The following is a 16,087-nucleotide window of genomic DNA, read 5'->3' as shown; positions in this document are numbered from 1 at the left end:
GGCAGAGGTTGCAGTGAGCCCAGATGGTGCCACTACACTCCTGCCTGGGTGACAGAGTAAACCCTGTCTCAAAAATAAATAAATGCATACATACATAAATACATACATAAATACAAGAAACTTATTTTTCTCTAGACAGCAGGGCAAATTTCTTTTTTTTTTTTTTCGGTTAAATTCGTCCAATATTTGTTGAATTGTGAATGGCTGCAAACGTTGCTGCAATCAGAGACTCACCCATCCTGTTGCCTCTCTTGGCTTCCCTTTGAGAAGGAAGCCTGAGGCGGGACATCCCCCAAACTCTGGGAGACAACTGGGGAGACACGGGGTATGCATAGAGATATGATGAAATCGGGGAACAGGTAGGGCGGTGTGGATTCCGGGGAAGACACATACAAACAGACTCTACCACACAGAGGTAAAGACCAGGGGTGTCAACCTCTGCCCCCAACAGCAGCTGCGAGAACAGGAGAAGACCAGGTGTCCATGAGACATTTCAGTTCTTCCTGTCATGAAGCATCTGCTGATAGGAGCTGGGTCAAGGTCCCTGGACTCTGCCTTCAGGGCACATTAGCCCTGAGCCAAGGCAGCTTTGATGGCAGCCACCAGCTTCAGAAACTTGTTTTCTGTGTCCACATAGCCATCACCTTTCTTCTTAGAGTGAATCAACTTCCCAGCTACCATTACATCAAAGAACCCGGTGGCCTGGGGAGTTCCCTCGCTGCAGATGTCCAAAGTCCAGAGGAACTCATCTGCTTTTTCTTTTTTTTTTCTTGGAGACGGAGTCTCACTCTGCTGCCCAGGCTGGAGTGCAGTGGTGTGATCTCGGCTCACTGCAACCTCGACCTCCTGGGTTCGAGCGATTCTCCTGCCTCAGCCTCCCAAGTAGCTGGGACTACAGGCGCCCGCCACCGTGCCAGGCTAATTTTTTTTGTATTTTTAATACAAACGGTGTTTCATTATGTTGGCCAACATGGTCTCGAACTCCTGACCTCATGGTCTGCCCACCTTGGCCTTCCAAAGTGCTGGGATTACATGCGTGAGCCACTGTGCCGGCCGGCCGGGGGAACTCATCTTCTAACTTCTTCTTGAGCTGAAGATACTTGGACTTGTAGCCTCAAGTGCCACATAAACCGCTCGCGAGAGCCATGGCTCTGGGCTGCCACCCTCGCTGGGGAGCAGAGACCTGGGTCACAGAGACCTCCTGCCTGGACGCATGAGGTCTGCACCACAAATTTATTTAAAAAGGAATTTTATTCATTTAAAATATATGCATACAGTTGCTTACTATAATCTAGGCACTGTCTTAAGCATTTGTTTCCACCAGCCACACTAAATGACTCATCTACATCACCAGATTTCAGGAGAAATTAGACACACTGCCAGAAGAAAAGGAAATACTTTAGATACTAGTTTTAGCAAAACATGGCATTAATACATTGCAGATGGAGCAGGATGTGAATTTACCTACAACTTCCACACTCTGTAACTGATGGATTTTGAGAAAAACTAGGAAAAAACAGTGACAAAGAATCCATTAAACCAAATTACTTTTTGACTATATATCTACTTGGCCACATAATTTTGCATATTAAACAGCAACTGTAGTTAAAATTATCTATCTCAGATAAGAATCTTTTTCTTTTTAGTTTGTATGTATGTATGTATTTATTTATTTTGAGGCAGGGTCTCACTCTCTTACCTAGGCTGGAGTGCTGTGGTGCAATCACAGCGCACCGAGGCTTTCCCTCCCAGGCTCAAGTGATCCTCCCACCTCAGCCTCCCCAGCAGCTGGGTACACAGGCAAGGATCACCACATCTAGCTAATCGTGTTACTTTGTGTAGTGACAGGTTCTCCCTGTGTTGCCCAGGCTGGTCTCGAACTCTTGGGCTCAAGCAATCCTCCTGCCCTAGTCTCTCAAAGTGCTGGATTACAGGCATAAGCCTCTGTGCCCGGTCTTTTTTTATTTTATGTATTTTTGTATTTATTTATTTTTGAGACGGAGTCTTGCTCTGTCGCCCAGGCTGGAGTGCAGTGGCACAATCTCAGCTCACTGCAAGCTCTTTCTCCCGGGTTCACGCCATTCTCCTGCCTCAGCCTTCTGAGTAGCTTGGGACTACAGGTGTCCGCCACCACACCCAGCTCATTTTTTTGTATTTTTAGTTGACACAGGGTTTCACCGTGTTAGCCAGGAAGGTCTCAATCTCCTGACCTTGTGATCCTCCTGCCTTGGCCTCCCAAAGTGCTGGGATTACAGGCATGAGCCACTGTGCCTGGCTGCCTTTTTTTTTTTTATTAATAAGAGATGGAGTTTTGCTTAATTGCCCAAGCTGGTGTGCAGTGGTCTGATCATGGCTCACTGCAGCCTTGAACTCCTGGACTAAAACAATCTGCCTGTTCCAGCCTCCCCAGTACCTAGGACTACAAGCATGTGCCACCACGCAGGGTGATTTTTAAAAATCTTTTTGGGCCGGGCGCGGTGGCTCATGCCTGTAATCACAGCACTTTGGGAGGCCGAGATGGGCAGATCACGAGGTCAGGAGATGGAGACCATCCTGGCTAACACGGTGAAACCCCATCTCTACTAAAAATACAAAAACTTAGCTGGGCATGGTGGCACACGCATGTAGTCTCAGCTGCTCAGGAGGCTGAGGCAGGAGAATTGTTTGAACCCAGGAGTCGGAGGTTGCAGCGAGCCAACATGGCGCCATTGCACTCCAGCCTGGGCAACAGAGTGAGACTCCATCTTAAAAAAAAAACAAAAAAAACTGTAGATATGTGGTCTTGCCATATTGGCCAGGCTGGTCTCAAAATCTTGATTGCCCAGGATGCCAAAAATCTTGTTATTTTCTAGAATCTAATATGAGAACCATTGAATAATTACAACATATTTGCAACAATGATAATTTTCTATTACCTTATATTCAATATTTGATTTGTATAATTTTTACAGAATGATTTAATGCTTGTCATAACTGTTATTCTTTAAAAAAATTTTTTTTTGTAGAGATCTTACTATGTTGCTGAGGCTGGTCTGGAACTCCTGGCCTCAAGTGATCCTCCTGCCTCACCCTTCCAAAGTGTTGGGATTATAGATGTGAGCCAGTTCTATGCCCAGGTATGCGCAGTCTTATAATTGTTATTCCCCAGAAATAATAAACTAACTTATATAATGTCTTACTGGAGGATGGAGCAACTTTTTGTAATTCTCTAAAACAGGGATCAGCAAGCACAGGCCACAAGCTAAATTCTCAGCTTGCTTCTTGTTTTCTTTTCTTTCTTTCTTCTTTTTTTAATAGGCTTTATTTATTTATTTATTTATTTATTGAGATGGAGTCTCACTCTGTCACCCAGGCTGGGGTGCAGTGGCATGATCTCGGCTCACTGCAGTCTCCGCCTCCTGGGTTCAAGCGCCCGGCTAATTTTTGTATTTTTAGTAGAGACTGGTTTTCACCATGTTGGCCAGGCTGGTCCTGAACTCCTGACCTCAAGTGGTCTGCCCGCCTCGGCCTCTCAAAGTGCCAGGATTACAGGCATGAGACACCATGCCCAGCCTATTTATTTTTTGAGATGGAGTATTGCTCTCGTTGCCCAGGCTGGAGTGCAATGGTGCAATCTCGGCTCACTGCAACCTCTGCCTCCTGGGTTCAAGCAATTCTCTTGCCTCAGCCTCCTGAGTAGCTGGGATTACAGGCGTATGCCACCGTGCCTGACTAATTTTGTATTTTTTTTTTAATAGAGATGGAGTTTCACCATGTTGGCCAGGCTGGTCTCAAACTCCTGACCTCAGGTGATCCCCCCCAACCTTGGCCTCCCAAGTGCTGGGATTATAGGCGTGAACTACCGCACCTGGCAGACAGGCTTTATTTTTTAAGATCAGTTTTAGGTTTGTGGCAAAATTGAGCAGAAGATACCATATTTCCTGTATACTTCCTACCCCTATGCATGAATAGCCTCCTCCATTTTCAATATATCCCCCATCAGAGTGGTACATTTGTGACAACTGATGAATCTACATTGACACGTCATTACCACCTGACTCCCTGTTTTTGTAGGACCCCTGCAAGCCAAGAATGATTGTAACATTTTTAAAGGTGGGGGAAAAACTTTAAGAGTACTATTTCTTGACATTTTTCTGCAAATGATATGAAATTCAAATTTCAGTGTCCATAAATAAAGTTTTGTTGGAACACAGTTAGACCCAGTTGATTAAGTAGTGCCTGTGGCTCCTTTTGTGCCCCACAGCTGAGTTGAGTAGGTACCACCATGACCATATGGCCTACAAAGCCTTTGGGAGGCCGAGGTAGGCAGACCAATTGAGGCCAGGAGTTCGAGACCAGCCTGGCCAACATGGTGGCCGTGCTCTCCAGCCTGTGTGACAGAGGCTGGATCATAGTTCACTGCAACCTTGAACTCCCACCTTGATCCTCCCACCTCAGTCTCCCACGTAGCTGGGACCAGGCACACGCCACAGTGCCCAGACAATTTTTTTTTTATTTTTTGAGATGGAGTTTCGTTCTTGTTGCCCAGGCTGGAGTGCAATGGTGCGATCTCGGCTCACTGCAACCTCCGCCTCCCGGGTTCAAGCGATTCTCCTGCCTCAGCCTCCCGAGTAGCTAGGATTACAGGCACGCGCCACCACGCCCAGCTAATTTTGTATTTTTAGTAGAGATGAAGTTTCTCCATGTTGGTCAGGCTGGTCTCGAACTCCTGACCTCAGGTGATCCACCCTCCTCAGCTTCCCAAAGTACTGGGATTACAGGTGTGAGCCACTGTGCCAGCCAATATTTTTATTTTTTGTAGAGACTGGATCTCACTTTGTTCCCCAGGCTGGTCTTGAACTCCAAGGCTTAAGTGATCCTCCTGCCTTGGCCTCACAAAATGCTGGGATTATAGGAGAGAGCCACTACACGCAGCTATGTGTTCCTGAATTTGCCAACCTCTCCCTTTGACTCTCAGGACCCAAATTCTTGGCTCTCCAATCAGGTATGTCCTCTTCCCATTCCTGCACCCCTGCCCTTGCCATTCTGTTAAATAGAAATAAGTCACGTTCTACTGAGAGGCCTCTGGAGTGGCAAGGCCTGCCCTACTCCCTGCCCTCCCCACAGGCTTAACTGAAGGGACCCATGATAAACCCCCAAGGGCCAAGATTTCCTCACAATTTACTTTCCATAGTCTGCATTAAGAACAAAGTTAGAGTTTTGTTTTGCATTTTCCAAAGAAAAATGCTGTTGTAATATGTAATATTCTTTTACAAATGGTTCACTCATGCAGGGAATACTGCTACACGCCCTTCCTTCTCTCCCCTTTCCCTCCTCCCTTCCCCTGCATTCCTTGGGCATATTTCTTGTATCTTACTTTCCCCAGGTCAGAAGCAGGCTGTTGGAGGGCCCAGTTGGCAACTTCTCCACCTGAGAGGCCCCAGAGCCTGCCCAGGGTGGGGAGCAGTTAATGTTTAATGAGTGAGTGAATGAATACATTTTAAAAGGTATGAAGGCCAGGCCTGGTGCCTCACGCCTGTAATCCCAGCACTTCAGGAGGCCCAGGTGGGCAGATCACTTGAGCCTAGGAGTTCGAGACCAGCCTGGGCAGCATAGGGAGTCCCCTGACTCTACAGATAATTTTTTTTTTTTTTTTGAGACGGATTCTTGCACTGTTGCCTGGGCTGAAGTGCAATGGCATGATCTCAGCTCACTGCAAACTCTGCCTCCCGGGTTCAAGTGGTTCTCCTGCCTCAGCCTCCTGAGTAGCTGGGATTACAGGTGCACACTACCACACCTGGCTAATTTTTTTTTTTTTTTTTTGAGACAGAGTCTCACTCTGTCGCCCAGGCTGGAGTGCAGTGGCAGGATCTCAGCTCACTGCAAGCGTTGCCTCCCGACATCCGGCTAATTTTTTTTGCATTTTTAGTAGACACAGGGATTTACTATGTTGGCCAGACTGGTCTCGAACTCCTGACCTCATGATCCACCTGCCTCGGCCTCCCAAAGTGCTGGGATTACAGGCGTGAGCCACCGCACCTGGCCCAGATAATAAAAATTAGCCGGATATAGTGGCACATACCTCTAGTCCTAGCTACTTGGGAGGCTGAGGCAGGAGGATTGCTTGAGCCTCGGAAGTTGAGGCTGCAGTGAGCCATGATTGTGCCACTATACTCCAGTCTGGGTGACAGAGCAAGACCGTGTCTCAGAAAAAAAAGGAAAAAGATAAAAAGTATGAAGGAAATTGGGGAACTATGCTGTCTCCCCGGGGACCTTTCTGCTGAGTCAAGGTGGCCTCTCTGGGCAGTAGGATGAAGCCCGACTCTCTGGTCAACTCATTGTTCATGAAGTCCTTTCCCACAGCAGCTGAGGGACAAAGTCACAGTCCCTGCCCAGTCCTCTGCACCAGCCACCCCTCTGGTTTAACCTGTCCCAGGTCTTCCCCCTTGACTACACCCTCTAAATCCTAGAGTGGGGAGAGAATGAAGATGTGAGGTGACAGATGAGGTCTCTTCCCCAGCCAGAGGGTGCAGAAAGCCCCAACATAACACATGTCCTGAAACCCAAAGAGAAGACAGAAATTGTCAGCAAAGGTTAGCTAGCTCCTGGGGTCATAAGCAACCTTATTTTTATTTTGTGTTCCCAAATGTGTTGTCTGGAACATGTATACATATTACGTATTAAAGCAAAAGCAAAATCAGAATATTGTCTTCCAAGTTGTCTTTGTGTGTGTGTTTTGGTTTTGTGGTTTATTCCTCTTTCTTTTCAGTTGGATAGAAGCCAGGCTCCTTTCTCCCAGCACATGCACAGACTCAGCACACACAGAAACCCCAGGAATTAAATGACTCTCCAAAATGATAAGTAGGAAGAAGGGGGTGGGGTAGAGAGTGGAGGAAGGGGGAGGGAGGAGGCCTTTTCCCCTGACCTGGGGAGGAGCCCTAGTCCAGGAGAGGTCAGGGTGTGCAAAGGCCTCTGGGTAGGAATAGGAACAGGGCCATTGGCCAAGTGCCCTCTGCTCTGTTACTCCCAGAGCCGGCTCCTACCCTCAGGCCTGGGAGCCCGCCGTCTGCTAGTAAGGGGCTTCAGGAGTTGGGGGAGTGCAGATGAGGAGTAGCTCTCTTTTTCTCACATTCCCTCTTAAACCTCAGTTTTTTTTGTTGTTGTTTTTTTTTAAAGAAATGATTCTAAAATTAGCCAGGTGTGGTGGCATGCGCCTGTAATCCCAAATGTGTTTCTACTTGGGAGGCTTAGGTGGGAGAATTGCTTGAGCCTGGGAGGTTCAGGCTGCAGTGAGCTGAGATCAGGCTACTGCACTCCAGCTGGGAAGACAGAGGGAGACCCTGTCTCAAAAAAAAAAAAGAAATAATTTTTGTCCTTTTTCTATAAGCATCTTTTAAAACTTTTTTCCAGGCAGGGAGCGGTGTCTCACGCCTATAATCTCAGCACTTTGGGAGGCCGAGGTGGGCGGATAACCCGAGGTTAGGAGTTCGAGACCAGCCTGACCAACATGGAGAAACCCCATCTCTACTAAAAATACAAAATTAGCTGGGCGTGGTGGCGGGTGCCTGTAATCCCAGCTACTTGGGAGGCTGAGGCAGGAGAATCTCTTGAACCCAGGAGGTGAGCCGAGATCGCGCTATTGCACTCCAGCCTGGGCAACAAGAGCGAAACTGTCTAAAAAAGAAAAAAGGCAGCATTTTGGGAGGTGGAGGTGAGAGGACAGGAGTTTGAGACCAGCCTGGCCAATGTGATGAAACCCCATCTCTATTAAAAACACAAAAATTAGCCGGGTGTGGTGGTGCACACCTGTAATCCCAGCTACTCGGGAGGCTGAGGCAGGAGAATTGCTTGAACCTGGGAGGCGGAGGTTGCAGTGAGCTGAGATCACGCCACTGCACTCCAGCCTGGCGCCAGAGCAAGACCCTGTATCAAAAAAAAAAAAAAAGAACTTTAAAATAAATAAATAAATAAATGATTTGCACAGCAACTTTGTGAACAGAGCCCCCTTCCCTTTCATTTTCTGCCTGACTATCCACAACAGAGTCCCGGGGTGGGGGTGGGAGGGTCAGGGATGGGCTGTGGCATCTGCATGCAGGCTTGCCTCCACTGGCCTGAATCTCAGCAGGAAGAAGCAGCTCTTCCCTCAGGCCAAGCAGGAAATGATTCTCCCACAAAACACGTGACCCTGAGACCTTCCCAGGGAGTTGCACAAATTCGTTTTATAACCAGCAAAACAATTCTGAGGGTTTTAGAGTGGGAAGGGCTTGCTCCTAGTTCTCCTAAGACTATCTACTGTTTAATTACGAAAGCCACTGTTGTGCTCAACAGCTGAGGAAACACAGGAAGGATCAAGAAGTGAAATTTCCCTGACTCCACCTCCCCATACTGCCTCAGAGACCCAGGAACAGGCTGTCCCCCAGAAAGGGATGCCTGGGAGGACTGAGCAGGCACTGACCGCTCATGCTAGGGAACCAGGCCAGTGAATGCAGCTTTGAATCTACACTGGATCACCTCCATGTCTTCATCTGTAAAATCATGCCAGGCACGTCACATGCTTGGTACACATTCATTCATTGCATTTGGGCCACAACCCTATGAGGGAGGTGTTATTATCATCTTTGTTTTACCGAGAAACCTAAGGCACAGAGAGGGTAAGAATGTTACTGGGCCAGGTGCAGTGGTTCATGCCTGTAATCCCAGCACTTTGGGAGGCTGAGGCTGAGCCTGGAGTATCGCTTGAGCCCAGGAGTTCAAGACCAGCTTGGGCAACATAGTGAGACCCCCATTTCTACAAAAAGTAGAAAAATTAGCTGGGCTGTTGCATGAGCCTGTGGTCCCAGCCACTTGGGAGGCTGAACAGGAGGATGAGGATCACTTAAGCCCAGGAGGTAGAGGCTGCAGTGAGCCATGATGGGGCCACTGCACTCCAGCCCCAGTGAGAGTGAGACCATGTCTCAAAAAAAAAAAAAAGTTACTAAGGCCATATATCTTGTGCATGTATACCTGAAATTTGAGACCAGGCAACCGGGTACCACTAGGCTCTACTGCTCCTATGAGGAGCACACACTTACCTGTACCTGTCTCAGAGAATCTCTTCGAATTAAAGGAGATAATGCACGTAAGGTGCTCTGAACAGAGCCTGGGACTTAGTACTCTCAGTAAACACAAGTCCAACATCATCATCATCATCAATAGTCTTACCTATTCAGAATTCTTTATTATTATTATTGTTATAGAAAGGGTCTCACTGTGTCATCCAGGCTGGAGTGCAGTGGCATGTTCATAGCTCACTGCAGCCTCAAACTCCTGGGCTCAAGCTATCCTCCCACCCCACCCTCCCAAAATGCTAGGATTACACCAAACCTGGCCCAGTCAGAATTCTGAAGCAGTCGCACTCCTGGTCCTGGCTGCACAAACATGGTGGAAACTTATATGCTTAAAAAAAAATTGTACTGGGGCCGGGCACGGTGGCTCATGCCTATAATCCTAGCACTTTGGGAGGCCGAGGCAGGCGGATCACGAGGTCAAGAGTTCGAGACCAGCTTGGCCAACATGGCGAAACCCTGTCTCTACTAAAAATACAAAATTTAGCCTGGCATGGTGGTGGGCACCTGTAATCCCAGCTACTCAGGAGGCTGAGGCAGGAGAATCGCTTGAACCCGGGAGACAGAAGTTGCAGTGAGCCAAGATCACACCACTGCACTCTAGCCTGGGCGACAGAGTGAGACTCCGTCTCAAACAAAACAAAACAAAACAAAAAAACCAAATTGCTTTTAGTGGTTATTGCCAAGCAGGGTTGTGGGGGAAACTCATGTTTCATAGACCTCTATAATCATAACTATTTTATATAGTAATCATGTATTATTTTGTAATTAGAAAAATATGCATAGATAGGCCAGGTGCAGTGGCTCATGCCTAAAATCCTAGCACTTAGGCCGAGGCAGGCAGATCACTTCAGGTCAGGAGTTCGAGACCAGCCTGGCCAACATGGTGAAACCCCTTCTTTACTAAAAATACAAAAATTAGCAGGGTGTGGTGGCATGCGCCTGTAATCCCAGCTACACAGGAGGCTGAGGCAGGAGAATCACTTGAACCCAGGAGGCGGACGTTGCAGCGAGATCGCGCCATTGCACTCCAGCCTAGGAGACAGAGCGAGACTCCATCTAAAAAAAAAGAAAGAAAGAAAAAGAAAAAATAATAATATGCATAGATGAAGACATAATATATAAATGCCAAGTGCATGTACTGAACACTCAGTTCACTTGTTTGTGTATGTTTCTTTCTTTTCTTTTTTTTTTCTTTTTTTTTTTTTGAGACAGTCTCGCTCTGTCACCCAGGCTGGAGTGCAGTGGCAAGATCTCAGCTTACTGCAACCTCCGCCTCCCAGGTTCAAACAATTCTTCTGCCTCAGCCTCCCTCATAGCTGGGATCACAGGTGCCCGCCACCTTGCTCAGTTTTTTTTGTATTTTTAATAGAGATGAGGTTTTACCATGTTGGCCAGGCTGGTCTCGAACTCCTGACCACAGGTGATCTGCCCAGCTTGGCCTCCCAAACTGCTGGGGTTACAGGCGTGAGCCACCGCACCCAGCCCCTCTGTTTACTTTTTTTTCTTTTTTGTATTTTTAGTAGAGACAGGACTTTGCCATGTTGGCCAGGCTGGTCTCAAACTCCTGGCCTCAAGTGGTTCACCGGCCTCGGCCTCCCAAAGTTCTGGGATTATAGGTGTGAGCCACCATGCCTGGCTTGTTCATGTGTTTCTCTCTCTCTCTCTCTCTTTCTTTTTTTTTTCTTTTTGAGACAGAGTTTTGTTCTTGTTGCCCAGGCTAGAGTGCAGTGGCGGGATCTCGGCTCACTGCAACCTCCGCTTCCCGGGTTCAAGTGATTCTCTTGCCTCAGCGTCCTGAGTAGCTGGGATTATGGGTGCCCACCACCATGCCCGGATAATTTTTTTGTATTTTTAGAAGAGACGGGGTTTTGCCATGTTGGCCAGGCTGGTCTCAAACTCCTGACCTCAGGTGATCCACCCGCCTCAACCTCCCAAAGTGCTGTGATTACAGGCGTAAGCCACCGCGGCCAGCCCATGTATGTTTCTATTCACCATTTATGGAGCATCTATTGGCTACCAGGCCTTGGCTACAGGAACTGCTATGTGGCGTCAGAACCCTGAAGAAGTTCCCAGTGTGATTCACTGGATGGGGTGGGAAGAATCTTCTATCTGCTATGGTAGGAACAGAGGGCTGTGTGCAGGTGACAGGCCAGGCCTGGAATGTGAACCTCTAATTCCCCATCAAGTGTGATAGAAGATGCTGAGTGCGGTGGCTCACGCCTGTAATCCCAGCACTTTAGGAAACCAAGGCGGGCGGATTGCTCGAGCTCAGGAGTTGAAGACTGGCCTGGGCAACATGGCAAAACCTCATCTCTACACAAAATACAAAAATTACTCAGGCATGGTGACTCGTGCCCGTGGTCCCAGCTATTTGTGGGGCTGAGATGGGAGGATCGCTTGAACCCAGGAGGTCCAGGCTATGGTGAACTGTGGAAGCACCACAGCACTCCAGTCTGGACGACAAAGTGAGACCCTGTCTCAAAAAAAAAAAAAAAAAAAAAGAGGTGTGATAGAAACACTGAAAGAAGCAGGCTCTCAGAACAAAGGTTAGGTTTTTGGTTTTTGTTTTATGTTTCTTTTTGAGACAGAATCTCACTCTATTGCTGAGGCTGGAGTGCAGTGACATGTTCATAGCTCACTGCATCCTCAAACTCCTGGCCTCAAGTGATTCTCCCACCCCAGCCTCCCAAAGTGCTGGGATTATACCACACGTGCCCCAGTCAGAATTCCAAAGCAATCACACTCCTGGCCTTGGCTACACAAATATGGTGGCACCTTATATGCTTAAAAAAAATTGTACCAGGCCAGGCGCAGTGGCTCACACCTGTAATCCCAACATTTTGGGAGGCCGAGGGGAGTTGATCACCTGAGGTCAGGAGTTCAAGACCAGTCTGGCCAAAGTGGCAAAACCCCGTCTCTACTAAATATACAAAAAATTAGCCAGGCTTGGTGAGGGGCACATGTAATCCCAGCTACTTGGGAGGCTGAGGCAGGAGAATTGCTTAAACCTGGGAGGCGGAGGTTGCAGTGAGCTGAGATCATGCCATGGCACTCCAGCCTGGGCAACAGAGCAACACCTTGTCTCAAAAAAAAAGAAAAAAAAAAAAAAAAGAAGGCCAGGAGCAGTGGCTTACGCCTGTAATCCCAGCACTTTGGGAGGCCAAGGCAGGCAGATCATGAGGTCAGGAATTCAAGACCAGCCTGGCCAACATGGTGAAATCCCATCTCTACTAAAAATACAAAAATTAGCCAGGTGTGGTGGCGGGCGCTCGTAATCCCAACTACTTGAGAGGCTGAGGCAGGAGAATCGCTTGAACCTGGGAGACGGAGGCAGTGAGCCTACATCGTGCCATTGCACTCCAGCCTGGGCGACAAGAGCAAGACTCCGTCTCAAAAACGAAAAAAAAAAAAAAGAAGAAGAGGAAGAGCAAGAAGAAGAAGAAGAAGGAGAAGAGGAAGAAGAGGAGAACACTGGGGGAAAAGGAGGGAAGTACAGAATAGGAAAACAAAACTAGACTCTGGTGATTTAGGCAATCTGCTGAGTTTTTCTCCTTGGTTCTTATGTTTTATTTTTTTCTTTCTTATTTCTATTTATTTATTTATTTATTTATTTATTTATTTATTTATTTTGAGATGGAGTCTCACTCTTCCAGACTGGAGTACAGTGGCATGATCTCTGCTCACTGCAACCTCTGCCTCCCGGGTTCAAGCGATTCTTGTGCCTCCGCCTTCCCTGTAGCACCTGCCACAGCTTGCCCCAGCTAATTTTTTTTTTTTTTTTTTTTTTTTTTTGAGAAAGAGCCTTATTCTGTCACCCAGGCTGGAGTGCAGTGGTGCGATCTTGGCTCACTGCAAACTCCACCTCTCAGGTCAAGAAATTCTCCTATATCTGGAGTAGCTGGGACTACAGGTGTGCACCACCACACCTGGCTAATTTTTGTATATGGATATAATTTTTGTATACTGTTTGTACTTATCATTCTGTTGTATTGGAAATAACTTGTTACCAGTTTGGTGCCTTTGATAATTTTTTTTTTTTTTTGAGATGGAGTCTTGCTCTGTAGCCCAGGTTGGAGTGTCGCCCAGGCTGGCTCACTGCAAGCTCCACCTCCTGGGTTCACACCATTCTCCTGCCTCAGCCTCCTGAGTAGCTGGGATTACGGGCGCCCGCCACCACGCCCGGCTAATTTTTTTGTATTTTTAGTAGAGACGGGGTTTCACCGCGTTAGCAAGCATGGTCTTGATCTCCAGACCTCATGATCTGCCCGCCTCGGCCTCCCAAAGTGCTGGGATTACAGGCGTGAGCCAGCACACCCGGCCCAGTTTGGTGCCTCTGAAAGAAGAAAGGGAAGTAATCTATGTAAATAAATATATACTTAAAATGGTGACTGGGGAAAACAAACAAAAGAAATATATACAAATGCCATGTCCTGCGTTTGCATGAGGTTTGTTTCACAGCAAAGTAGTTACGCTTGCAAACTCTAAACTCCTGGGATCAGACATTTGGGCTGAATTGTATTTGCTTATTATAATAGCATTTCTCACTATTTACCAACCTCCATTTTCATTTCCTTTTTTTTTTCTTTTTAACAGCCCAGAGGTCTTTTCTTTTTCTTTTTCTTTTTAACACCTATTATGCCATGAATTCATGGGGAATAGGTTCCAGCAGCTCAGGCTCCTTCCCACTGGTTCTCACAAAGTGCGTTTCTCTGGGTGGAACAGGCTGGCGCTTCAGTCGAACCCAGGTACCTTTCTCTTTGGCTTCTTTCTTTTTCTGATCATTTTCCTTCATGCGCTTCAGGAAGCTATCCTGACTCTTAGAATGCTTAATATGCTCAATACGCACATCAATTCTCCGGCAAGAATCTTGCCCTTAACTTGTTTGTTTACAACAATGCCAACAGCACGCTGAGGAACGTTGTAGACTCTTCCAGTTTAGACATGGTAACACTGTGGGGCATTCCTTTTTGAACAGTGCCCATTCCCTTGATGTCTACAATATCACCTTTCTTATAGGTTTGCATATATGGGACCAAAGGAACAACTCCATGTTTTCTCAAAGGCCTAGAGAACATATATCGGATGCCTCTCCTCTTTCCCTTTGTGTTCATCATTTTGGCAAATTACTGGAAGACGGCGGTTCTGGCCAAAAGACTCTATTTTCATTTCTCACCAACCTCTATTTTCATCTGTATATTTTTCATCTGTATATATTTTTCTTCTCATTTCTACTAAGCCTGTTTCAACTTTGAGCATTTTCCATGAGCAAAATTATTCTACAGCGCTTTACATTCATAATCCCAGCATTTTGGGAAGCTGAGGCGGGCAGATCACCTGAGGTCAGGAGTTCGAGACCAGCCTGACCACTATGGTGAAACCCGTCTCTACTAAAAATACAAAAATGCGTGGTGGCGGGTGCCTGTAATCCCAGCTACTCAGGAGGCTGAGGCAGGAGAATTGCTTGAACCCAGGAGGCAGAAGTTGCAGTGAGCGGAGATTGCGCCACTCAACTCCAGCCTGGGTGACAGAGCAAGACTCCTTCTTGGGGAAAAAAAAAGAAAAAGAAATTGGACTTTTAAACTGAACACTCTTCCTTTCCTTTGCTTTGCTTTGCTTTCTTTTCTTTCTTTCCTTTCCCTCCCTTCCTCCTTCTCTTCCCTCCTTCCTTCTATTTCTTCCTTCTATTTGTTCTTTCTTTCACAGATTTATTGAGCTATAACTCACATTCATATAATTCACATATATGAGGTGTACAGTTCATTGTTTTTTGGTATACTTGGAGTTGTGCAACCATCACCACAATCAAGTTCAGCATAATTTTTTTTTTTTTTTTGGGATGGAGTTTCGCTCTTGTTGCCCAGGCTGGAGAGCAATGGCTCAATCTCGGCTCACCACAAGCTCTGCCTCCCAGGTTCAAGTGATTCTCCTGCCTCAGCCTCCCGAGTGGCTGGGATTACTACAGGCATGTGCCACCACACCCAGCTAATTTTGTATTTTTAGTAGAGATGGGGTTTCTCTGTGTTGGCCAGGCTGGTCTCAAACTCCTACCCTCAGGTGATCCACCCGCCTTGGCCTCCCAAAGTGCTGGGATTACAGGCGTGAGCCACCATGCCTGGCCTTTTTTCCAGTCTTTTAGATATTATCATGAACACTACATTTAAAAACATTTGTGCACAAGTTTTTGTATGGACGTATGTCTTCAATTCTCTTCAGCATATTCTTAGGAGTGGAACTACTGGGTCACGTGGTAACTCTATGTTTAACATTTTGAGGAAATGCTCAACTGTTTTCCAAAGTTGCTGCATCTGTTTTTTTGTTTTGTTTGTTTGTTTGTTTGTTTGTTTGGACTGGGTCTCACCCTGTCACCCAGGCTGGAGTGCAGTGGTGCAATCATGGGTCACTGCAGTCTCCACCTCCCAGGCTCAAGGGATCCTCCCACTTAAGCCTCCTGAGCAGCTGGGACCACAGGCATGCACCACCACACCCAGCTAATTTTTGTGTTTTGTGTAGAGATGGGGTTTTGCCATGTCACCCAGGTTGGTCTTGAACTCCTGGACTAAAGCGATCTGCCTGCATCAGCCTCCCAAAGTGCTGGAATTATAGGCATGAGTCACTGCACCCAGGCTAGCTGCATAAGTTTCTTTATTTATTTTTGAAATGGAGTCTCACTCTGTCCCCCAGGCTGGAATACAGTGGCACTCTGCAACCTCTTGGCTTGCTGCAACCTCTGCCTCCCAGGTTCAAGTGATTCTCCTGCCTCAGCCTCCCGAATAGCTGGGATTACAGGTGCCCACCACCACACCCAGCTAATTTTTGTATTTTTAGTAGATATGGGGTTTCACCATGTTGGCCAGGCTGGTCTTGAACTCCTGACCTCAGGTGATCTGCCTGCCTCGGCCTCCCAAAGTGCTGGGCTTACAGGCATGAGCCCCCGCTCCCAGCCAGCAGTTACTCAATTCTAATGATGTAGTGCAGAAGCAGCCATAGACAATGTAGAATGA

The 16,087-nt window shown here is 47.1% G+C and overlaps 1 protein-coding gene across 1 annotated transcript; it reads right to left on the bottom strand.

The window, feature by feature from the left end:
• Positions 1-522: 522 nt before the first annotated feature.
• On the bottom strand, positions 523-13,878 carry LOC100612802 (selenoprotein W-like). The gene is made up of 2 exons (XM_063808857.1): positions 13,836-13,878; positions 523-749 (listed from the first exon to the last, which is right to left on the bottom strand). The coding sequence occupies exons 1-2, from the start codon at positions 13,876-13,878 to the stop codon at positions 568-570; spliced, it is 225 nt and encodes a 74-aa protein (XP_063664927.1). The 3' UTR covers positions 523-567.
• Positions 13,879-16,087: the final 2,209 nt, after the last annotated feature.

Source organism: Pan troglodytes, chromosome 1 (genome assembly GCF_028858775.2).
Source record: "Pan troglodytes isolate AG18354 chromosome 1, NHGRI_mPanTro3-v2.0_pri, whole genome shotgun sequence".
Lineage (NCBI taxonomy): Eukaryota > Metazoa > Chordata > Mammalia > Primates > Hominidae > Pan > Pan troglodytes.
Note: the sequence above shows the minus strand (reverse complement) of the source record. Positions and strands in the feature narration are given on the sequence as shown.